Genomic DNA, 25657 nt, shown 5'->3' on the forward strand with positions numbered 1-25657 from the left:
ATGGAGAAAGAGAGAACCAGAACACCATTCTGACACAGGTGATGGCAGAGGTCAAACTCAGGATTTCATGCTTGAGGTCCCAATGCTTTAAATCCACTGCCCCTCTTCTTAGGCCACTTGCTAGGCTTGTTACTATTCCTGGATGAATAGTTCATTTCTGGGATGGGTGCTGTTTCCCTGGCCTTTTGTATGGCTGACTGGTACAAGTTAATATTGTCCAGAAAAACAGGAATCATTCCAGGATCCTGAGGAGATCTGAGTTTTTCTTTTGAGGAAAGGAGATCATGGACTCCCCTTGCTCCACAGCAGGGGAGTCCCATTGCTTTGCAGTTTGCCATCACTTCCACACCAACCCTGGTCCTTAGAAACCACATATACACACCAGGCTGCTGTACATATATTTTAATAAGCAGGACTTGACTCTTGCTCTTTGGAGTTAAAGGTCAAAGAGTAAAGGCATCATATCTGTAAGAAAAGAATAGCATCAAAGGAATCTATTCACCCGTTGCAGCTCCTGTTCTCTAAGTCTGCAATGCTGTCTTCAAAGCAGAGGGACCTATGTCTCCTTCAAAGTACAGGAAAGGAAAAAGCAGGACCCCTGTGTATAACTGGACGCCATACTCCTCACATGGTATGGCCACCAGTCTCCTGGGCTGCTGAATCATGAGTAAGGGCAACCACACCTTGATTGTTTCACCTTAATCCCAATGTGTGCATGCATGCATGACTGCATGAGTGCATGGTGGTGGTGGTGGTGGTGGTGGTGGTGGTGGTGGTGGTGGTAGGGGGGTGCAGGGCACTCCAGTGTTCCAGACTACTGCTGTTCTCTTTAACTTCCTGCAGAAGACTGCCCCCACTCCCACCCGATGCCCCAATTTCCTTCTTCTCACTCAGGGACCCCTCCCCTGGCCCCATGAATAAGGGAGCCTCACACCTGGCTGGCTCATGCACTGGCGGAGACATTCCAGCCGAGTAGATGCCAAGGTGCGGGTCTCCTCTAAGAAACGACGGTGTCCCTTTTCAGTCAACTTCCAGAGGCAGGACTGAGGTCGGATACTGCCTCCCACCTGCATGCTGACTGGCACTTTCTCAAAGCTGTCTCGAAAACACAGGTTGTGACGAATGGTGTTCTTCCAGCCTTCGGGAGCCGTCCGGAAAAAAGGGAAATGTTGTCTGTAGACAGGGAAGAATAGTAAGGAGAGGAAGCAGTTTCTCTGCGAAATAGCCCACCCTTGAAAAAATTCTCCCCCAGAAACCAGCAGCCCTTCTCAAGGGAGAGGAAAGCAGCTGGCTCAGAACTTGTCCTTGCTGATGGAGCATTTGACAGAACCTCCACCTGGTGCACAGCTCATGCAAATGCTCATCTTTTAAAGCCAGTTTATGTGCTCCCGTTCCCAGGCCTCCCTGTGAGGACTCAGGACTTTGACTTGCAACAGGAACAGAGGAGAAATCAGGCCAGGCAACTCCTGGGGGAGGAATCCTGGCAAAGGAGGCACACCACTGGAATATTAATATCCACAGACACTTGTAACAGAAAGTTCTGAAAAACTCCCTGATGCTCATGTGACCATGACCATCAAAGTTAAATGTAAATCCTTGCACCCCCACGGGGACAGGGAACCATGCCAGGCATCCCTTCCCCAAAGAGAAAACATGACAGAGATTGTTGGAAAGCAGATTTGATACTGGATAAACCTGAGAGGAAACAGAAGAAAAGAATTTGTTACCTGACCCAAGTGAATTTAGCATAAGAGAACTAGGACATAAAAAAGTTGAGGTGTTTTAGACATGAAAGGGGGTGGCTGGGAGTGGGGTTGTCTTCCTGCATGTATAAGATGTAGACATACATTCAGGGGCAACCCAGAACTAGTGCCTGGGAAAAAAGAGCCAGGAATCTACTCAGGACTTGTGGGAGAACCAAGCTAGCTGCCCAGGGCCTGGGGCAGACTGGAGGGTATCAGACCAAGGGCCCTGACCCCCTCCCTTCCCCCTCTTCCTCCTCCTCACAGGGCCCCTGGACATACCGAGTGAAACCGTAGATCTGTTGCACGTTGAGGCCACAGGGGGAACTGTTTCTTAATGCCAGTGCAATAAGATGGAAGTAATTGAGAGGGGGCCGGGACCAGAGCCTCCCCTCCTGGCTGCTTGTGTGCCGAAGCCTGCGACTCTGGAGGGGGGCCCTTTTGTGAGGGGATAGGCATGCCACAGAGGAGCTGTCATCCTGGTCCTCAGCCTCCTCCTCTTCTGTGAGCTACAGGAGCACAGAGTAGGAACTGGTCCTGACTCCTCTACAGTCTCTACTCTAGAGGTACACTGGCAAGAGGGAAGAGTGGGGGGGGGGGGCGCTTCTCCCCAACCCAAGGATATAACAGCTCTAGTTTCTGAATCCACTGACCTTTTGCTATTATCCCTAAGAAACCAGTTTGGTCAGGGATGTAGCTCCATAGTAGAGAGCATGCTTTGGACACAGGAGTCCCTGGGGTTCCATTTCTAGCACCCCCATCCCACCTCAAAAAGAAAAACAAAAAACAAAAAACAAAAATAAAATAAAGACAAAAAAATAATAAAACTCTCGGATGTTTGATTTCTATACACCTGTCACTGGCTACAACCCAATTTCAGTCTTCAGTTCCCAAAAGTTCCTACCTCACAGCAGCTGGGTGAAGAAGCAAACCACTTTTGAGGGGGAGACTGCTCGCTGGATGAGGGTGGCAGTGACTCAGCCACTGTGATCTCTGAGCAGTTGTCAGAATCCTCCTCTTTGGGGGGCAGCTGAGGGGAAGGCAGTAAGTTCATCAGGTCCTCCTCCTTGATAGGTTTTGAGACCTCCAGCTTTCCAGGGGGGTACACAATATTGGGGTTCACCCACATCCACAGGTTGGGTTCAATATCTGGACCTGTGTAGAGAAAAAGGAGATGGGTGGCCAGGATCCCACTGGCTCTGGGTCTCTTTGACTGGACAGCCAGGTCACAAAGCCATATCTCAGAATTCACTCCCTTCTACTTACCATCTTTATCAGGATTGGGCTTTTTTTCTAGTGGTAGTCCTGGTGGTTTAACTATTCGGAGTCTATACAAAGCAACTGGCAAAAAGAAAAACAGATGAAGGTCAAACTGTCCTAGAATTTCCACTGTGGGCCCAGGGTCTTTATGGAGAGTTAGGATATCATATTTTATGGGATTCCCTTCATCTCTCTGATCTCCTCATTCTCCTTGACATTCTTCTCAGTCTCATGAATACCTGTAGCCTCAGTCATCTTATTTTTTTAATATTTAATTTATTAGATACAGAGAAATTGAGAGGGGAATGGGAGATAGAAAGAGAGACACCTGCAGCCCTGCTTCACCACTCATGAAGCTTTCCCCTGCAGGTGGGGACCGGGGTTTTGAACCTGGATCCTTGTGCATTGTAACATGTATACTCAGTCAGGTGTGCCACCACCTGGTCCCACCTCAATCATTATCTACAAACTTAGGGCCTTCAAAATCTTTAGTTCTGGGGGTCGGGCGGTAGCGCAGTGGGTTAAACACACATGACGCTGAGCACAGGGACCCTGGTAAGGATCCCAGTTCAAGCCCCCAGCTCCCCATCTTCAGGGAGTTGCTACACCAGCGTTAAAGCAGGTCTGTCTGCAGGTGTCTATCTTTCTCTCCCCCTCTCTATCTTCCCCTCCTCTCTCCATTTCTCTCTGTCCTGTCCAACAGCAGTAATAAAAGCAAGGGAAACAAGGGCAACAAAAATGGGGAAAATGGCCTCTAGGAACAATGGATTCACAGTGCAGGCACCAAATCCCAGCGATAACCCTGGAGGCAAAAAAAAAAAAAAATATGTTAGGGCAACAAAAGGGAATAAATAAATGAATAAATATTTAAAAAAAAAACCTTTAGCTCTACCCCAGACTGCCTGTGCTTATGTAGAACTACCTACTGGATGTTACTATTTATTTATTTATATTTATTTATCCTACCAGAGCACTGTTCAGCTCTGGTTTATGGATTGAACCTGGGACTTTGGAGCCTCAGGCATGAGAATCTCTTTGCGTAACCATTATGCTATCTACCTCCACCTTGATGTTACTATTTTTTAAACTCACTTTTTATTTTATTTTATTTTTATTTATTTATTTATTATTTTTTTTTTGAATGAAAATGAAGTTTAATATAATCAGAACATGGGATGCAATACCAACAGTGTTAAAGGAAATATATAGTTATACCTACTTTATTTATTTTTATATTTATTTATTTATTTATTCCCTTTTGTTGCCCTTGTTGTTTTATTGTTGTAGTTATTATTGTCATTGTTGTTGGATAGGACAGAGAGAAATGGAGAGGGGAGGGGGAAGACAGAGAGGGGGAGAGAAAAATAGACACCTGCAGACCTGTTTCACCGCTTGTGAAGCGACACACCTGCAGGTGGGGAGCCAGGGCTTGAACCAGGATCCTTATGCGGGTCCTCGTGCTTAGCGCCACCTGTGCTTAACCCGCTGCGCTACAGCCCGACTCCCTTACTTTATTTTTTTATTAATTAGAAACAGAAATGGAGAGAGATGGGGGAGATAGAAAGGGAGAGAAGGGCCAGGCAGTGGTGCATCTCATTAAGCTCACACATTACAGTGCACAAGGATCTTGGTTCAAGCCTTTGGTCCCCACCTGCAGAGGGAAAGCTTCATGAGTGGTGAAGCAGGGCTGCAGGTATCTCTCTGTCTCTACCCAATAATAAATAAATAAAGTAACCTTAAAAAAAAAAAAAAAAGAGGGAGAGGGAAAGATTCCCATAGCACTGTTTCACCACTTCTGAACTTTTGAAACCTAAACCTCTAAAACACACCCTCCTCTCCCCCCCAGCCTCCTCCCCCCCTTTTTCTACCAGAGCCCTAGGGCACAGCTCTGGCTAATGGTGGTACAAGGGACTGAACCTGAGACTTTGGAGTCTCAATCATGACAGTCTCTTTGCACAACCATTATGCTATCGACCCCTACCACCCCCCTCTGTCTCTCTCATTTTTTTAGTGGTTTAATATTCATTTACAGAATTACAAGATAACAGGGGTACAATTCTGCACTGTTCCCACCACCAGAATTCTAGATCCCCAATCTCTCCATTGTAAACTACAGCAGTTATCCCAAGGTTGAGATATGGGTTAACTATGATTTCTACAACTATCTGTTTATATTTGGCCTTTAAAAAACAAAACAAACAAAACAAAAAGGTCTTCTGGGGAGTTGGGAGGTGGCGCAATGGGTTAAGCGCACATGGAGGAAAGCGCACAGACAAGTGGACCAGCGCAAGGATCCCCTTTCGAGTCCCAGGCTCCCCACCTGCGAGGGGGGGTTGCTTCACAAGCGGTGAAGCAGGTCTGCAGGTGTCTTTCTCTCTCCCTCGGTCTTCCCCCCCTCTATTTCTTCTGTCCTATCCAACAACAATGACAGCAATAACAACACCAATAATAATGACGACAATAAACAACAAGGGGAACAACAAAACAAAACAGAGAAATTTTTAAAAATAGATCTTCCTTTCCAAGTCACCTATTATTACATCCAAATGGCTCTCTCTTTTTGCTCCTCTCTCTATGGTTCCTGATGGAGTTGGAGTTCAGAGCCCTTTGGTTATCTTCCCACTATCATTTCTCCCCCACTGAGAGTATGGATCAAAATTATTTTTGGGGTGCAGAAGGTGTCAGTTCTGGCATCTGTAATTGCTTCTCTGCTGGATATGGGCATTGGCAGGTGGATCCATATCCCCACCAGGCCTTCTCTCTAGTCACCTCCAAATACCTCCTCCAACAGTACATTTCATTCTAAGAACTTGTTTTAAGCCTATGTCTAAGTTTGCTTCATTAACTATCTGGTCATGAGAGGAGTTCCACATAATTAGAGGAAGGAACACTTGATAGACTAAGAGTCAATCTAAGTGTATTTTAGAGTTATTTGCTTGGTGCTATGTTGGTTCCTTGGGCCTAGAGAGAATTACTATTTTCCCTCTCTTTTCTGTATTTAGTATTTAATTAATTAGTTAGTTAATTAATCAAATAATTCTTTTTGGACAGATAAATTGAGAGGGAAGGGGGAGATAGGGAGAGGTAGAGAGATACACTAATTTACCACTTGTGAGGCTTCCCCCCTATAGTTGAAGAATGGAGGCTTGAACTTTAGTCTTTGCTCACAGTAATATGTCACTGATGGTCCCAGACATGTACTTATTTATGAGAAGTGAATTTAGAGATACCTGCAAACCTGCTTCACCACTCATGAAGTGGCCCCCCTGCAGGTGGGGAGCCAAGGGTTCGAGCCTGGATCCTTGCTACTATGTGTGCTTAACCTGGTGCACCACCACCCAGACCACCCCATCTTCCTTCCTTCCATCTTTTATTCAATAAGACAGAAATTGAGGGCAAGGGAAGACAATGGGAGAAAGAAACATAGACACTTGCAGACCTGCTTCACCGCTCTGAAGCATCTCTGCAGCAGGTGGGGAGAGGTTGCTTGAACACAGATCCATGTGCGGGTCCTTGCGCTTAGTACTATGTGTGCTGAACAAGGTAGAGCACCACCCAGCTTCTGAGAAGAGAATATTAAGAGCATCAAATTGGCATATGATTCTGCAGATCAAACTCAGAAGCTCATGCTTGATAATCCAATACTTTATCTACTGTCCCATTTTCCAGGCCACAAATTAATCTAGCTTTTTGTTTGGTAAATGATAATAAATTTATTGATGAAGGGCTGGGGTAGACAGCATAATGGTTATGCAAAAAGACTCTCAGGCCTGAGGCTTCAAAGTCCCAGGTTCAATCCCCTGAACCACCATAAGCCAGAGCTGAGCAATGATCTGGTTAAAAAAAACCAAAAAACCTCATGCCTGCGGCCCCATATTCAATCCCGAGCACCAATAAAAGCCAGAGGTGAACAGTGCTTGTGTAATACATAAATAAAATAAACTTATTGGTGAGTTCAATAACTAGAAAGGCTGTCCAACAACCCAGGAGTTGACTCAATGGCTAAAATACAGGACTGGCGAGCATGAGGCCAGTCCCCAGCACTGCATATACCAGAGCCATGCTCAGGTTCTCTCTCCCTTCAATAAATACATAAATCTGTGGTCCAGGAGGTGGTGCAGTGGATAAAGCGCTTGACTCTCAAGCATGAAGTCCTGAGTTCAAGCCCTGGCAGCACATGTACCAGAGTGATGTCTGGTTCTCTTCTATCTTTCTCATCAATAAATAAATAAAATCTAAATAAATAAATATATAAATCTAAAAAGAAAAGAAAAAGGATGCCCAGTAGTGGCAGATTTCAATACTAAAAAAAAAAAAAAAAAAAAAGAAAAGAAAAAAAAAACAGATTGACATAGAAATGATAGAAAATCAAGGGGGTCAGGCTATAGCACAGTGGGTTAAGCACAAGGACCAGCCTAAGGATCCCAGTTCGAACCCTGGCTCCCCACCTGCAGGGGAGTCTATTCACAAGTGGTAAAGCAGGTCTGCAGGTGTCTCTCTTTCTCTCCCCCTCTGTCTTCCTGACTCTCTCCATTTCTCTCTGTCCTATCAATAACAACAATAGTAACCACAACAATGATAAAAACAACAAGGGCAACAAAAAAGGGAAAAAATAGCCTTCAGGAGCAGTGAATTCATGGTGTAGGCACCAAGCCCCAGCAATAACCCTAGAAGCAAAAAAGAAAGAAAAAAAGAGGATAGAAAATCAATATAGGATGGTCTGGGAGGTGGTTCAGTGGATAAGGTATTGAACTCTCAAGCATGAGATCCCAAGTTCAACCCCCAGCAGCACATGTACCACAGTGATGTCTGGTTCTTTCTCTCTTCTAACTTTCTCATTAATAAATACATAAATAAATAAAATCTTAAAAAAAAGAAAACCAATATACATCGTTTCCTCTTAAAAAAAGAAAAAAAGAGATTCGACTTCCGGAGGCGGAGCTATGAGCAGCAGATCGCTTTCTCTCCTCTCCTCTCCTCTCCCGGATCAACTAGGAATACCAAAGGAGACCACCCGGACCGAAATAAGACAGGACTAGAATGACCACAGGAACCCAGTAAATCACCTGTGAGTACAAACACGCGTGGCTGGTGACAGAGAAGAGAGAGGGGCCTAAGGAGAGATTAAGTGGCTGCTAACAGTTCAACAGTTTATCAGTGGAGACACCAGCTCCAGTCTGCTCCACAACAAGGGGACAGCTGAAGGGAGGAGAGGACTCCCCAGAGACTCACCAAGTGCAACTCTGAGTCTCCATTGCTACTACCCTCAGAATCTGGAGCAGCAACAGGGAGGGACACCAGGGGACAGAGATCTAACCGGGAAACTCAGGAGAAGACCTATACCTCGGTGGCATAGCTGAGGGGCTGTGAAAGTCTCTTTGCATAACCACTAGATTATCTCTGCCACACCCTGCAGGAGTCAGTGATTAAGCTAAGAAGCTAAGAAGCCTATTGATAGTTTAAAAGCCCTCAGGCTCCCATAGCCTACAGGGAATAAAAAAAAAGAGGCTTTTACACCACTGAGCTCCAACTCAGGGATTGAAAAAACTGTTAACATATATAAAATGGTTAAAACAACAAGAAAAAATATTGGAGACTCGAACCAGGACAAGAGTCCAGCTAAAAGTCCTCCAGAGGATGAAGCACAAAACAACGAGTTCAACATCCAAACATTAGCTAAGGAAATAATAATAGGAGTGAGTAAAGAATTTGAAAAAATTGTAATCAGAAATGCAGGAACAACAAATGAGAAAATGGAAGAAAATTCTAATTATCTCATGGTTATTAGAAAGCTGAAATCGCTGAGCTAAGAAGGCAACTAGCTGAACAAGCTAAAACAGTATCAGAGCAGGGCAACAAAATAGATGAACTCCAGAAAGCAGTAGAGGGCAGAGAGAATAGAATCTATGAGGCTGAAAACAGAATTAGCAAGATTGAGGATGAATTAGAGACAACTAAAAAAGAAGTAAGAGATCTCAAAAAGAGATTAAGAGATGCTGAAAACAACAACAGAGTCCTATGGGATGACTTCAAAAGAAACAATATACGCATTATTGGCTTACCAGAGGAAGAAAGAGAAGGGGAGGAAGAAAGCATTCTCCAGGCCATAATAGCTGAAATTTCTCTAGTCTAGACAACACCAAAGACATAAAGATTCAAGAAGCCCAGAGGGTCCCAAACAGAATTAACCCAGACCTAAAGACACCAAGACATATCATACTTAGATTGGAAAGGAATAAGGATAAAGAAAGGATCCTGAAGGCTGCAAGAGAAAAAACAAAGAGTCACCTACAAAGGAAAACCCATAAGATTAGCATCAGACTTCTCCATACAAACACTACAGGCCAGAAGAGAATGGCAAGATATCTATCGAGTGCTCAATGAGAAAGGCTTTCAGCCAAGAATACTATATCCTGCTAGACTGTCATTCAGACTAGATGGAAGCATCAAAACCTTCTCAGACAAGCAACAGTTGAAGGAAGTAACCATCACCAAGCCTGCCCTGAAAGAACTTCTGAAAGGTCTCCTATAAACAACCAGACCACCACAAATAGGATATATATCAAAACACTCTAAAACTCTACAAGAATGGCGTTAAAATATCTTCAATCTTTGATATCAATAAATGTCAATGGCCTGAATTCACCTATTAAAAGACACAGAGTAGGAAGATGGATCAGAAAACACAACCCAACAATATGTTGTCTACAGGAAACTCACCTAACTCAACAAGACAAACACAGACTTAAAGTGAAAGGATGGAAAACTATCATACAAGCCAATGGCCCACAAAAAAGGGCAGGAACAGCTATTCTCATATCTGACATGATAGACTTTAAAATAGATAAGATTAAAAAAGATAGGAATGGACACTACTTAATGCTCAGAGGATCAGTTAATCAAGAGGACTTAACAATTATTAATATCTATGCACCCAATGAGAAGCCATCTAAATACATCAAACTTCTACTGAAAGAGCTACAGCAATATATTAACAGTAACACAATCATAGCAGGGGACTTCAACACCCCACTATCTCAACTTGACAGATCATCCAGGAAGAAAATCAGTAAAGACATAAGGGAGCTAAATGAAGAGATAGATAAACTAGAACTATTGGACATTTTCAGAGTCATTCATCCCAAGAAACTGGAATACACATTTTACTCAAATCCACATGGATCATTCTCAAGGATAGACCATATGTTAGGCCACAAAGACAGCATCAGCCAATTCAAGAGCACTGAAATCATCCCAAGCATCTTCTCAGACCACAGTGGAATTAAACTAACACTTAACAATCAACAAAAGATTATTAACAGTCCCAAAATGTGGAAGCTCAACAGTACACTTCTTAACAACTTCTGGGTCAAAGAAGAAATCAAGGAAGAAATCAAAATGTTTCGAGAGTTCAATGAAAATGAAGACACAAGCTATCAAAATATTTGGGACACAGCTAAGGCAGTCCTAAGAGGGAAGTTCATAGCTATACAAGCACACATTAGGAAACAAGAAAAGGCACAAATAAACAGCCTGATTGCACATCTTAAAGACCTAGAAGAACAACAACAAAGGAATCCTAAAGCAACCAGAAGGACAGAAATCACTAAAGTTAGGGCAGAAATAAATAACATTGAGAATAGGAAAACCATACAAAAGATCAACGAAAGTAAATGTTGGTTCTTCGAAAGAGTAAACAAAATCGACAAACCTTTAGCCAGATTCACAAAACAAAAAAGGGAGAAGACCCAAATAAATCGGATAGTAAATGAAAGAGGAGATATCACAACAGACACCGCAGAAATTCAACATATCATGCGAGGCTTCTATGAACAACTATATGCCACCAAGCTAGAGAACCTGGAAGAAGTGAATGATTTCCTAGATACCTACCAACTTCCAAAACTAAGTAAAGAGGAAGTGGATAACATGAACAGGCCCATCACAGCTAATGAAATTGAAACAGTTATCAAAAATCTTCCCAAAAATAAAAGTCCTGGACCAGATGGTTTTACAAATGAATTCTACAAAACTTTCAAAGAAGAACTAATACCTCTACTTTTAAAAAGTCTTCCAGAAGATTGAAGACACTGGAATACTCCCTGCCAGCTTCTATGAAGCCAACATCACCCTGATACCAAAAGCAGACAGGGACACAACCAAAAAAGAAAACTACAGACCAATATCTCTGATGAACATAGATGCGAAAATATTGAACAAAATTCTAGCCAACCGGATACAGCAGTATATCAAAAAGATTGCTCATCATGACCAAGTGGGGTTTATCCCAGGCATGCAAGGCTGGTTTAATATACGTAAATCAATCAATGTGATCCACCACATCAACAAAAGCAAGACCAAAAACCACATGGTCATATCAATAGATGCAGAGAAAGCCTTTGACAAAATACAACATCCCTTTATGATCAAAACACTACAAAAAATGGGAATAGATGGAAAATTCCTTAAGATAGTGGAGTCTATATATAGCAAACCTACAGCCAACATCATACTCAATGGTGAAAAACTGGAAGCATTTCCCCTCAGATCAGGTACTAGACAGGGCTGCCCACTATCACCATTACTATTCAACATAGTGTTGGAAGTTCTTGCCATAGCAATCAGGCAGGAGCAAGGAATTAAAGGCATACAGATTGGAAGAGAAGAAGTCAAACTCTCCTTATTTGCAGATGACATGATAGTATACATGGAAAAACCTAAGGAATCCAGCAAGAAGCTTTTGGAAATCATCAGGCAATACAGTAATGTGTTAGGCTATAAAATTAACATTCAAAAGTCAGTGGCATTCCTCTATGCAAACACTAAGTTAGAAAATTGAAATCCAGAAATCAGTTCCTTTTTCTATAGCAAGAAAAACAATAAAATATCTAAGAGTAAACCTAACCAAAGAAGTGAAAGACTTGTATACTGAAAATTATGAGTCACTACTCAAAGAAATTGAAAAAGACACAAAGAAGTGGAAAGATATTCCATGTTCATGGGTTGGAAGAATTAACATCATCAAAATGAATATATTACCCAGAGCCATCTACAAATTTAATGCTATCCCCATCAAGATCCCAAGCACATTTTTTAGGAGAATAGAAAAAATGCTACAAATGTTTATCTGGAACCAGAAAAGACCCAGAATTGCCAAAACAATCTTGCGAAAAAAGAACAGAACCGGAGGCATCACACTCCCAGATCTCAAACTGTATTATAGGGCCATTGTCATCAAACTGCTTGGTACTGGAACATGAACAGACACACTGACCAGTGGAATAGAATTGAGAGCCCAGAAATGAGGCCCCACACCTATGGACATCTAATCTTTGACAAAGGGGCCCAGACTATTACATGGGTAAAGCAGAGTCTCTTCAACAAATGGTGTTGGAAACAATGGGTTGAAACATGCAGAAGAATGAAACTGAATCACTGTATTTCACCAAATACAAAAGTAAATTCCAAGTGGATCAAGGACTTGGATGTTAGACCACAAACTATCAAATACTTAGAGGAAAATATTGGCAGAACTCTTTTCCGCATAAATTTTAAAGACATTTTCAATGAAATGAATCCAATTACAAAGAAGACTAAGGCAAGTATAAACCTATGGGACTACATCAAATTAAAAAGCTTCTTCACAGCAAAAGAAACCACAACCCAAACCAAGAGACCCCTCACAGAATGGGAGAAGATCTTTACATGCCATACATCAGATAAGAGTTTAATAACCAACATATATAAAGAGCTTGCCAGACTCAACAACAAGACAACAAATAACCCCATCCAAAAATGTGGGGAGGACATGGACAGAATATTCACCACAGAAGAGATCCAAAAGGCCGAGAAACACATGAAAAAATGCTCCAAGTCTCTGATTGTCAGAGAAATGCAAATCAAGACAACAATGAGATATCACTTCACTCCTGTGAGAATGTCATACATCAGAAAAGGTAACAGCAGCAAATGCTGGAGAGGGTGTGGGGTCAAAGGAACCCTCCTGCACTGCTGGTGGGAATGTCAATTGGTCCAACCTCTGTGGAGAACAGTCTGGAGAACTCTCACAAGGCTAGAAATGGACCTACCCTATGACCCTGCAATTCCCCTCCTGGGGATATATCCTAAGGAACCCAACACATCCATCCAAAAAGATCTGTGTACACATATGTTCTTGGCGGCACAATTTGTAATAGCCAAAACCTGGTAGCAACCCAGGTGTCCAAGAACAGATGAGTGGCTGAGCAAGTTGTGGTATATATACACAATGGAATACTACTCAGCTGTAAAAAATGGTGACTTCACCGTTTTCAGCCGATCTTGGATGGACCTTGAAAAAATCATGTTGAGTGAAATAAGTCAGGAACAGAAGGATGAATATGGGATGATCTCACTCTCAGGCCAAAGTTGAAAAACAAGACCAGAAAAGAAAACACAAGTCGAACCTGAAATGGAATTGGAGTATTACACCAAAGTAAAAGACTCTGGGGTGGGTGGGTGGGTGGGGAGAATACAGGTCCATGAAAAATGATGAATGAAATAGTGGGGGTTGTATTGTTAAATGGGAATCTGGGGAATGTTATGCATGTTCAAACTACTGTATTTACTGTTGAATGTAAAGCATTAATTCCCCAATTAAAAAAAAAAAAGTTACTGAAAAAAAAAAAGGGGGTCCAGGCGGTAGCACAGCGGGTTAAGCACACATGGCATGAAGTGCTAAAACTAGGATAAAGATCCTGGTTCCAGCCCCCGGCTCCCCACCTGCAGGGGAGTAGCTTCACAAACAGTGAAGCAGGTCTGCAGGTGTTTCTCTCCCCCTCTGTCTTCCCCTGCTCTCTCCTATCCAACAATGGCATCAATAACAACAATAACAATAATAACAACAAGAGCAACAAAAATGGGGGGAAATGACCTCCAGGAGCAGTGGATTTGCAGTGCTGGCACTGAGCCCCAGCAATAACCCTAGAAGAAAAAAAAAAGAGAGAGAAAGAAAAAAAGAAAATCAATATAGGGGCTGGGTGGTGGTGCACCTGGTTGATCGCACACGTTACAATGTGTAAGCACAGGAGCTCAAGCCCCCAGTCCCCACCTGCATGGGGAAAGGGGAAAGTTTTGCAAGTGGTGAAGCAAGGCTGCAGAAGTCTCTCTGTCTCTCTCCTTCTCTATCTCCCCCTTCCCTCGATTTCTGGCTGTCTCTATCCAATAAATAGATAATAAAAAATTATAAAAAATGAAAAGAAAATTAATACACAAATGTTAGAAATTATTAGAATAAATAAGAGTCCAGCAAATGTGCTGGCTATATAAAAGCAATATCTTCGGGGAGCTGGGTGGTAGCACAGCGGGTTATGTGCAGGTGGCATAAGGCACAAGGACCGGTGTAAGGATCCTGGTTCAAGTCCCCGGCTCCCCACCTGCAGGGGGGTCACGTCACAGGCAGTGAAGCAGGTCTGCAGGTGTCTATCTTTCTCTCTCCCTCTCTGTCTTCCCCTCCTCTCTCCATTTCTCTCTGTCCTATCCAACGACAACATCAATAACTACAACAATAAAAAGACAAAGAGGGCAACAAAAGGTAATAAATAAATAAATATTTTTTAAAATTAAAAAAAGCAGCAACTTCATCAATACTGTTCTGATAATTCATAGGGCACTAAAGCACTTAAGAGTTTTGACACAGTGACTGTGAGAAAAGTAGTGGGAAAAGTGACTGGGCTATAGAAAGGAAAGTAGAAATGGACAATAGGAAGGGGCAGGGGAGATAGCATAATGGTTATGCAAACAGTCTCCCATGCCTGAGGCTCCAAAGTCCTAGATTCAATCCCATTCTTCTTCTTCTAGCGTTTGCCCTTCTTCCGTAGCCAGTCAACAGTGTCAGGTTGAGCCTGATGTCAAGTTTCGAGACCTCCTTTGAATCTGGAGAGGTGGCAGTCGTTGACTATGTGGGTCATAGTCTGTCTGGAGCCGCAGGGGCAGTTCGGGTCGTCTCTGGCTCCCCAGCGGTGGAACATAGCGGCGCACCGGCCATGGCCTGTTCGATAGCGATTGAGGAGGGCCCGATCATAACGTGCTAGGTCAAAGCCGGGTTGACGCTTGCAGGGGTCTGTGATGAGGTGTTTGTTCTTTACCTCAGCTGACTGCCTGACTGCCTTCAATCCCCTGTACCACCATAAACCAGAGCTGAGCAGTGCTCTGGTAAAAAAAAAAAAAAAAAAAGATAAGACCACTAAGGAGGCAATTATCAATAATTCTCACTGAATTCCACATGTTCACTGGAGAGGCGACTCAGTGAGGGACTAGGTTCAATGTTAGAATACACTTTTTCTATTATACCTTTTATTTATTTATTTATTCCCTTTTTGTTTTATTTTTGTAGTTATTGATGTCATTGTTGGATAGGACAGAGAGAAATGGAGAGACGGGAGGAAGACAGAGGGGGGAGAGAAAGAGACACCTGCAGACCTGCTTCACCTGCTTGTGAAGCGACTCCCCTGCAGGTGGGGAGCCAGGGGCTTGAACTGGGATTCTTATGCCAGTTCTTGAGTTTTGCACCACGTGTGCTTAACCCACTGCACTACCGCCCAACTCCCACATTTTTTTTTTAAACCAGAGCACTGTTCAACTCTGGTTTATGGTGGTGGTGGGGGGGGGATTGAACCTGGGACTTTGGAGCCTCAGGCAAGAGAGTCTCTGCTTAATCATTATGCTATCTCTTTAATCTCCACCCTTAGAATGCATTCTTGTGCAAGGCCCTGGGTTCAATCTCCACATGCCTTCAAAAGAAAAAAATATATCAGGTCACCTAATAATCTAATTCTTAAAACCAGCAACCATGAAAAATTCTATTATTGTTAATTACTTTATGTACTACATATGAAAGATGGCAGGAGTTTCACCTGACACAGAAGAAGAGACAAACCTGAGCACCATTCTAGCCTATGTTGCTCCGGAAACTGAACCAGGAACCTTAGGCTTGAACTATGTCCTAGCAGTTGAGCTATCTCCCCAGACACTAAAGAGAAACCTTAACGGGACTGGGGGAGATAACATAATGGCTATACAAAGAGACAAAAACAACAAGGGCAACAAAAGGGAATAAATAAATAAAGAAATAAATATAAAAAAATTTTAAAAACATTAAAAAATAAATAAAATCTTAAAAAAAAGAGACTCTTATGCCTGAGGCTTCAAAGTCTCAGATATATATATATATTATATTGCCCCATGCAGGTGGGGACCGGGGACTTGAACCTGGGTTCTTGAGCATTCTAATATGTGCATTCAACCCGGTGTGCCACCACCGGCTCCTTTTTTAAAAAAGTATGTTTGTTATTATTATTATTAATTAATTAATTTGATAGCGACAGAACAACTGAGAAAGGAGGGGGAGAAAGAGACAGAGAGACATCTTTAGCCCTACATCACCACTCATGAAGCTTTCTCCCAGCAGGTGGGGACCAGGGGCTTGAACCCAGATTCTTGCATACTGTAATGTGTGTACTTAACCAGGTGTGCCACTGTCTGGCCACCAAAGTCCCAGGTTCAAATCCCCAAACCAACATAAGCAAGAGATGAGCAGTGCTTTGGTAAAAAAATATAATAAAAATCTTAAAAGTAGTCAGACATCTTACTGGACCAGCGAAATTTTTCACTTGGATAGTGAACTGTCTTACCACTTACAACACCCAGGATTGAACCTGGTACCCAACTCACTGAAAGAGACTTCAGTGCTATATTCCCACCCCCAATCTATATAGAGCTTTCTGTGTGAAAATCAACAAAGAGGAGGGAAGGAAGGAAGGAAGGAAGGAAGGAAGGAAGGAAGGAAGGGAGGAAGGGAGGGAGGAAGGAAAAGAATTTTCACCTACAAAGAAAAGGCAACATTTTTCTTTCCCAAAACAATGAAAGTCAGAAGGGATGAGATATATTTAAAGTAATAAGAGATAATCTGGGAGGGGAGGGTAAAATAGCACAATGGTTATGCAAAGAGACGCTCATGTCTGAGGCTCTGAAGTCCCAGGTTCAGTCCCCAGTACCACCATAAACCAGAGTTGAGCAATGCTCCCTGTTAAATCATCATCATCTGAGGGTTGAAGTGATAGCATAATGGTTATAAGACTCTCATGCCTGAGGCTCTAAAGTCTCAGGTTCAATCCCCAGCACTACCATATGCCAAAGTTGAGTAGTGCTCCAGTATATCTCTGTTATCTTTCTCTCATTAAAATAAATAAATAGTGGTGGGGAGGTGGAGCAGTGGGTAAGCCACTGGACTCTCAAGCATAAGGTTCCAAGTTTGGTCCCCAGCTGCACATATACCAGAATGATATCTGGTTCTCTCTCTCTCCCCCATCTTCTTCATAAGTAAATAAATAAATAAAATATTTATTTGAAAAGGGACATAATTTGGTTCTCTCTCACTAACAAATAAATATATTTTAAAACAAAGTGATCGGGAGCCAGGCTGTAGCGCAGCGGGTTAAGCACACAAGGTGCAAAGCGCAAGGACCGGAGTAAGGATCCCGGTTAAAACCCCCGGCTCCCCACCTGCAGGGGAGTCGCTTCACAGGCGGTGAAGCAGGTCTGCTGGTGTCTGTCTTTCTCTCTCCCTCTCTGTCTTCCCCTCCTCTCTCCATTTCTCTCTGTCCTGTCCAACAACGACGACATCAATAATAACTACAACAATAAAGCAACAAAGACAACAAAAGGGAATAAATAAATAAATATAAAAATTTAAAATAAAATAAAATAAATCTTTAAAACAAAGTGATCTAGGAGGTGGTGTAGTATAGTGTTGGACTCTCAAGCATGAGGTCTTTGATCCCTAGCAGCACTAATACCACGGTGATTCTGGTTCTCTTTCTCTCAGTAGTAAATTAGAACAAAAAAATCTTAAAATATATAAATAAATAAACAAACAGGGCTGAGGAAATAGCATAATGGTGATATAGACTTCCATGCCTGAAGCTCCAAAGGCCCCAAGTATAGTCCCCAGCACCATTAGCCAGAACTGAGCAGTGCTCTGGTAAATACAATAACTGGCAGGGGCGGGTGGTGGCACCTAGTTGAGTGCACATGTTACAGTGTGCGAGGACCCGGGTTCAAGCCCCCAGTATCCACCTGCAGGGGGAAAGCTTCATGAGCAGGTCTACAGGTGTCTCTCTGTCTCTCTCCCAATCTCCCACCTCCTTTCAATTTCTGGCTGAATCAGTTAAATAAAGATAATTTAAAAATAAATATCTGACAGCTTAGAATTATATACACTGTGTTAGTACATTTCAAAATAAAAGGTGCATTTTTCAAAATTAACAAGAAACCTTGGAGCCTCAGTTATGCACTATAAGAAATGTTAAAAGAGGTAGTTGGGTGGTAGTGCAGCGGGTTAAGCACAGGCAGGCACCCCAAAGCCCAAGGACCAGCATTAGGATCCCGGTTCCAGCCCCCGGCTCCCCACCTGCAAGGGAGTTGCTTCACAGGTGGTGAAGCAGGTCTGCAGGTGTCTGTCTTTCTCTCCCCCTCTCTGTCTTCCCCTCCTCTCTCCATTTCTCTCTGTCCTATCCAACAACAATGATGACATCAATAACAACAATAACTACAGCAATAAAACAACAAGGGCAACAAAAAGGAATAAATAAAATAAATATTTAAGACATTTGAATGGGCTGGGACCTGGTACAGTGGATGAACAAATTCTCAAGCATGGAGTCTTGAGTTCTAGCCCCTCCATAACATGTGCCAGAGTGCTGCTTCGCACCCTTTATCTTTTATCCCATAAAATAAATAAGATCTTGAAAAAAGTAAATGAAACTAGAACGAGGGAAGCTATAATTTCATGGAAAGGGTAATACAAGAGGACACAGAATACCAAACAAGGCCAAATTACTGCTTCCTAACAGCACTTGTCTCCAAGAGGATGTTATTTAATTCACATGTGGGGGAGTCTTCTCCAGTAGAGTGCAACTCAGAGCTCCTAGAATGTAATGGCTTCCCAGCTGCTCCTCTACCCAAACAGAGATTTTTATTCACTTCACCCACACCCAAAGTCTAATCCTTGCTTACTGTTCAAATTATTCTCAAAATAATCTAACGAAAAATGGAAAGAATTTATTTTTTTTATAATTTATTTATTTATTCATGAGAAAGATAGGAGAGAAAAAACCAGCCATCACTCTGGTACACAGGCTGCCGGGGAGCAAACTCAGGACCTCATGCTTGAGAGTCTAGTGCCTTAGCCACTGCACCACCTCTCAGACCACAGAAATAATATATATATTTTTTTAACCAGAGCACTGTTCAGCTCTGGCTTATGGTGGTGCAGGGGATTGAACCCGGGGCTTTGGAGCCTCAAGCATGAGTCATTTTGCATAACCATTATGCTATCTACCCTCTGTCCAGAAATAATATTCTTAAGAAAGCACTTTTTATAACCACAACCAAAATTATAAGAAGTCAGAAAAAGAGCATTATGTAAATTAAGGTCACATATAAACAAAAAATGCTAAGTAGTGGTCTTAGACATTGCATTTTTCTTTAAAGATTTTATTTATTTATTTATTTATTTATTTATTAATGAGAAATATAGGAGAGAAAGAACCAGACATCACTCTGGTACATGTGCTGCTAGGGATTGAACTCAGGACCTCATGCTTGACAGTCCAGTGCCTTAGCCACTGCGCCACCTCCCTGGACCACAGACATTGCATTTTTAAGGACATAAAATCCTAAAATCCCTAAATTTAGACAGATGTCCTGTAGAGTGAGAGGTGTTGAAGGTCGGGGGTGGAGTCTAAAGTGGGAGGACCTCGACCTAACCTACAGCAATATGTAAAAATTCAGCTCACCACATTAGAGATTCAAAGAGAAAAAAAACAAACATTATTTTAAAGACCACAACCATAGTTTAGCAAATTGTGACCACTTCTAGTGGACACAGACACTTACAGAACTTATAATGGCATTAAGAAAGATTTATTTTATCAGAGAGAGCCAGAACACTGCTCAACCACTTGCAGGATCAAACCCGAGGTTTCACACATGCAAGTCTTGTACTGTACAGCTGAGAACCTACCCGACTGCATTTTTTTTTTTTTTAAGTAAAATAGAAGACCCAGGAGGTGTGACACAATGGTTGATTGAGCTTTGGTTTGCAAGTTTGAGGTCCTAAATTCAATCCCTGGCACTGAATATGCCAGTATGCTGCTCTGGCCTCTATCTCATAAAATAAATCTTTAAAGAAAGAAAAATTTAAAGTATGGCCAAATGGAAGACAGGACCCACGGGGAAGAAAGTTCAAGGAGGAAATTCTGTCGGGTTGAAAGCAGAGTGGGAACGCCTGTCTTCAGCGGGCTTCCAATCCAGAGGAGACCCAAGATTACTGCTAAAGAGGGGTGGAGGAAGGGCTAGCAGAGGGTGGGGTGCAGAGTCCCACCCCCCAATTCTTAAATGGGGTCACGTTTCCCCATAAATATCTAAGGCTAAGGCTGGGACGCCCAGAGGACCAAGGGCTTGCAGATTTCCCCCAGCCGGGCGCCCTGCCCCCACCGCCCCCCACCCTAGAGATCACTCACGGTTCTGCTCAGCTGTGGACAAGTGCGAGGTGGTGAAGGGCAGAAAGCACTCGTTGCCCATGTCCCAGTCCAGTAGTCCCGGGACGGTCCCGTGGAGGCTGGCCCAAAAGTCGGTGTCTCTCAGTTGCAGTTCCATCTTTTGAGAGAGGAGCGCTAACCCGGCAAAGGGCGGGAAAACTGAGGCCTGCCGGATAAGGCACTTCCTCTGGTGTAAACCAGCTGACACACTGCTCAGGTGTAGACGCTCCTAACACTTAATTGTCCCCCATTCTCTTGCCCCACACCCTTTCTTTTCGCTACCTAGAACCCGTGGGCTCAAAAGTTCCTCTGTATCTACACGGAACTTGTATTTTATGGAGCATTTAAGAATAATCCTGAGAAGCCGAGTGGTGGCGCACCTAGTTGAGCTCACGTTACAATGTGCTAGGACCTAGGTTCGAGCCCCCAGTCCCCACCTGCAGGGAGAAAGCTTTGCAAGCGGGGAAGCAGTATTGCAGGTGTCTCTCTGTATCTCTCCCTCCCTATCAACTCCTTCCCTCTCGATTTCTGGCAGTCTTTTTTTTTTTTTTTTTACCAGAGCACTGTTCAGCTTTTTATTGTGGTGCAGGGGATTGAACCTGGGACTTTGGAGCCTCAGGCATGAGAGTCTATTTGCATAACCATTAATACTCTCTACCCTCTGCCCGATTTCCGGCTGTCTCTATCCAATAAATAAATTAAAATAATACAAAAAAAGGAGGTAATAGTGAATTATTAAAAATAATAGTAATACCATGATCACATTCAGCTATCTTCTATAAATGCTTTCATGATCACATCTAAAAATGGTAGAGATAGCATTACAGCATGATTAAATATTTATTTATTTGTTTGTTTATTTGAGAACCAGAGCATCAATCACTCTGGCACATGCAATGCTGAAAATCAAACTTGGGACCTCATGCTTGAGCCACCTCCAGGTTCACAGATGATTTAAATTAAAAAATATATATATTTTAGTTACTATAATGAGAGACACTAGAGCACTGAGTTCTGCCTTATGGTGGTGCTGGGGATTGAACCTGGGATATTTGGTGCTTCAGGCACAAAAGTATTTTAATGGTTATGCAAAAGTATTTTAATAGTTATGCAAAAGTATTTTAATGACATGCAAAAGTATTTAATGGTTATGGAAAAGACTTTCATGCCTGAGGCACCAAATGTCCCAGGTTCAATCAGAACTCAGAGACTGAGACTCCCGCAAGAAAGTCATTTTACATAAGCATTATGCAGCCTTTTTTTCCTTTTAATACCTTCATATTAGTAGAGAAATCCCAAGAGTACAAACATATTCCTGTACCTCTCTCTAATCCAGCTTTCTAGGTAATTAAATTTTTTAAAATATTTATTTATTTATTCCCTTTTGTTGCCCTTGTTTTATTGTTGTAGTTATTATTGTTGCTCTTATTGATGTCATTGTTGTTGGATAGGACAGAGAGAAATGGAGAGAGGAGGGGAAAACAGAGACGGGGAGAGAAAGATAGACACCTGCAGACCTGCTTCACCGCCTGTGAAGCGACTCCCCTGCAGGTGGGGAGCCAGGGGCTCAAACCGGGATCCTTACTCTGGTCCTTGCGCTTTGTACCACCTGTGCTTAACCTGCTACATTACCGCCCGACTCCCATTTTTTCTTTTTTAACCAGAGCTCTGCTCAACTCTATTTTATGGGGGTTCAGGGATTAAACCTGGGACTTTGGAGCCTCAGGCATGAGAGTTTCTTTTCATAACCATTATGCTATCTACCCCCCCATCCCGTTTTCTAGTCCTATTCTCAACTCTGACACCATTTTCCCGGACAATATTTTAAATCTACCACCATGTTAGCTATCAAGCTCAAACAAAAGTTACTTAAGAGGGGCCAGCTTGGTGGCGCACCTGGTTAAGCTCATACATTACAGTGCACAAGGACACAAGTTCAAGCCCCCAGCCCCCACCTATAGGGGGTACTCTTCATGGGTGATGAGCATGACTGTAAGTGTCTCTCTGCCACTCTCCCTTTCTTTAAAATATTTATTTTCCCTTTTGTTGCCATTGTTGTGTTTCATTGTTGTACTTGTTGTTGTTGTTACTGATGTCATCGTTGTTGGATAGGACAGAGAGAAATGGAGAGAGGAGGGAAAGACAGAGGGGGTAAGAAAGAGAGACCTCAGACCTGCTTCACCGCCTGTGAAGCAACTCCCCTACAGGTGGGGAGCCGGGAGCTCGAACCGGGATCCTTAAGCCGGTCCTTGCCCTTTGCGCCACCTGTGCTTAACCCGTCTCAGCAGTCTACCTTTCTATCTCCCCTTCCCTTTTCAATTTCTGTCTCTATCCAATAATAAAGAAAAATAAATCTTTTAAAAAATTGAAAAAAGTGGAAGGACACTTGGAGGCACTAATAGGTGTAGGTGTGACCATAGGGGAAAATAAAATGGGTAAAGGGGGGCCAGGTGGTGGTGCACCTGGTTGAGTGCACATACTGCAGTACACAAGTACCCGGGTTCAGGACTCTGGTCCACACCTACAGAGGGAAAGCTTCACAAGCAGTGAAGCAGTAGAGAAGGTGTCTCTTTCTCTCTTCCTCTCTACCTCCTCCTTCCTTCTCAATTTCTTCCTGTCTCTATCCAATAAATAAACAAATAACAATATATATTTTAAAATGGACAAATTTAAATAAATATAGGTAGATAGTTATAAGAATGATGGTCAACTTATATCTATGACCTTGTGAGAACTACTGCAGCTTCCAACGGAGGGAATGGAGACAAAAAACTCTGTTGGTGGGAATGGTGTGGAATTATATCCCTATTACCTTACTATTATTTTAAAGATTTTTAAAAATATTTATTTATTCCCTTTTGTTGTTTTACTATTGTAGTTATTGATGTCATCATCATTGGATAGAACAGAGAGGAATGGAGTGGGGAGGGGAAGACAGAGGGAGAGAGAAAGATAGACACTGCAGACCTGCTTCATCTTTTTTTTTTTTTGTATGTAAGTTTCTTTTTTTAAACTATTTATTTATTCATTTATTTATTTATTTGAGAGAGATGCAGAAAGAGAAAGACACAGAGATAAACACCAGAGCACTGCACAGCTCTGGCTTATTGAGGTACAGGGGATTGAACCTGGGACTTTGGAGCCCCAAGCAGGAGAGTCTCTTTGCATAACCATTATGCTATCTACCCCCGCCCAGCTTCATCTCTTGTGAAGTGATTCCCCTGCAGGTGGGGAGGCAGGAGCTCGAACCAGGATCCTCAAGGCGGTCCTTGCTCTTATTATTATTATTATTATTATTATCTTTATTTATTTATTGGATACAGTCAGAAATGGAGAGAGAAGGGAGAGATAAAGAGGGTGAGAGACAGAGACACCTGCAGCACTGCTTCACCACTTGTGAACCTTTCCCCCTGCAGGTGGGGACTGAGGGCTCAAACCTGGGTCCTTGTGCATTGTAACGTGTGTGCGTTCAACCAGGTGCGCCACCACCTGGCCCCGTCTTTGCTCTTATGCCTGAGGCTTCAAAGTCTCAAATATATATATGTACATATATATTGGGTAGACACAGCCAGAAATTGAAAGGGAAGGGGGTGATAGAGAGGGAGACACTGCTTCACCACTCATGAAGCTTTCCCCATGCAGTTGGGGACCAGGGAATTGAACCTGGGTCCTTGAGCATTCTAATATGTGCGTTCAACCAGGTGTGCCACCACCCGGCTCCTTTTTTTTTAAGTATGTTTATTATTATTTTATTTATTTATTTATTTATTATTTGATACAGACAGAGAGAAACTGAGAAAGGAGAGGGAGATAGGGAAAGAGACAGAGACTTCTTTAGCCGTACATTACCACCCATGAAGCTTTCCCCCTGCATGTGGGGACCACGGGTTTGAACCCAGATCCTTGCATACTGTAATGTGTGTACTTAACCAGGTGTGCCACTGTCTGGCCACCAAAGTCCCAGGTTCAAGTCCCCAAACCAACATAAGCCAGAGATGTGCAGGGCTTTGTGCCACGTGCGCTTAACCTGCTGCACTCCCTTTATTAGTGTTTTAATATTGATTTATAAAATCATAAGATAGTGGTCCGGGAGGTGGCACAGTGGATAAAGCGCCTGACTCTCAAGCCTGAGGTCCTGAGTTCAAGCCCTGGCAGCACATGTACCAGAGTGATGTCTGGTTCTTTCTCTCTGTCCTCCTCTCTTTCTCATCAATCAATAAATAAAATCTTTAAAAAAAAATCACAAGATAGGGAAGGAGTCGAGCAAACATGAAAAGTGCATGGACCAACAACAACAACATCAATAACAACTACAACAATAAAAACAAACAAACAAGGGGAGTTTGGTGGTAGCAGCGGGTTAAGTGGGTTAAGTGGTGCAAAGCGTAGGGGTCCAGGTTCGAGCCCCCACTCCCCACCTACACTGGGGGGGAGTGTCGCTTCACAAGTGGTGAAGCAGGTCTGCAGGTGTCTGTCTTTCTCTCCCCCTCTCTGTCTTCCCCTCCTCTCTCCATTTCTCTGTCCTATACAACAACAACGACATCAATAACCACAACAATATTAAACAACAAGGGCAACAAAAGGGAAAATAAATAAATAAATATTTTTTAAAAAGAAAAAATCTTAAAAAAAAAGGATTGGACTCTCAAGCATAAGGTCCTGAGTTCAATCCCGGAAGCACATGTACCAGAGTGATGTCTGGTTCTTTCTCTCTCCTCCTATCTTTCTCATGAATAAATAAATTAATCATTTTTTAAATGTATATATATATATATATATATATATATATTTCAGTATATGTTTCCTAAAAACAAAGATATTGGTGAGAATTGGTCAGAAATAGCACGAAGATTTATGTAATAGACTTTCTTTTTCCTTTTGAATATTTATTTACTGGGAGCCAGGTGGTGGCACACATATAGTTGAGTACACACACTACAGTGCACAGGACCTGGGTTCAACTCCTCATCTCACTCCCTTTCCCTAACTCCGTGGGGGGGAGACTTCACAGCAGGTGAAGCGGTGCTGCAGATGTCTCTTTCTTCTTTCTCTTCCCCTTCAATTTCTTTTTCTTTT

The 25657-nt window shown here is 42.6% G+C and overlaps 2 protein-coding genes across 2 annotated transcripts in view; one reads left to right on the top strand and one right to left on the bottom strand.

Annotated features, from left to right (window-relative positions):
* RPS25 (ribosomal protein S25) overlaps positions 1–25657 on the top strand; it is a 303551-nt gene that overhangs the window by 11784 nt on the left and 266110 nt on the right. The gene's annotated exons all lie outside the window — the stretch shown is intronic.
* On the bottom strand, positions 437–20699 carry FOXR1 (forkhead box R1). The gene is made up of 6 exons (XM_007523599.1): positions 20564–20699; positions 3009–3083; positions 2647–2897; positions 2025–2251; positions 935–1173; positions 437–465 (listed from the first exon to the last, which is right to left on the bottom strand). Exons 1-6 carry the CDS (start codon positions 20697–20699, stop codon positions 437–439), a joined length of 957 nt encoding a protein of 318 aa, XP_007523661.1.

Source organism: Erinaceus europaeus, chromosome 20 (genome assembly GCF_950295315.1).
Source record: "Erinaceus europaeus chromosome 20, mEriEur2.1, whole genome shotgun sequence".
NCBI lineage: Eukaryota > Metazoa > Chordata > Mammalia > Eulipotyphla > Erinaceidae > Erinaceus > Erinaceus europaeus.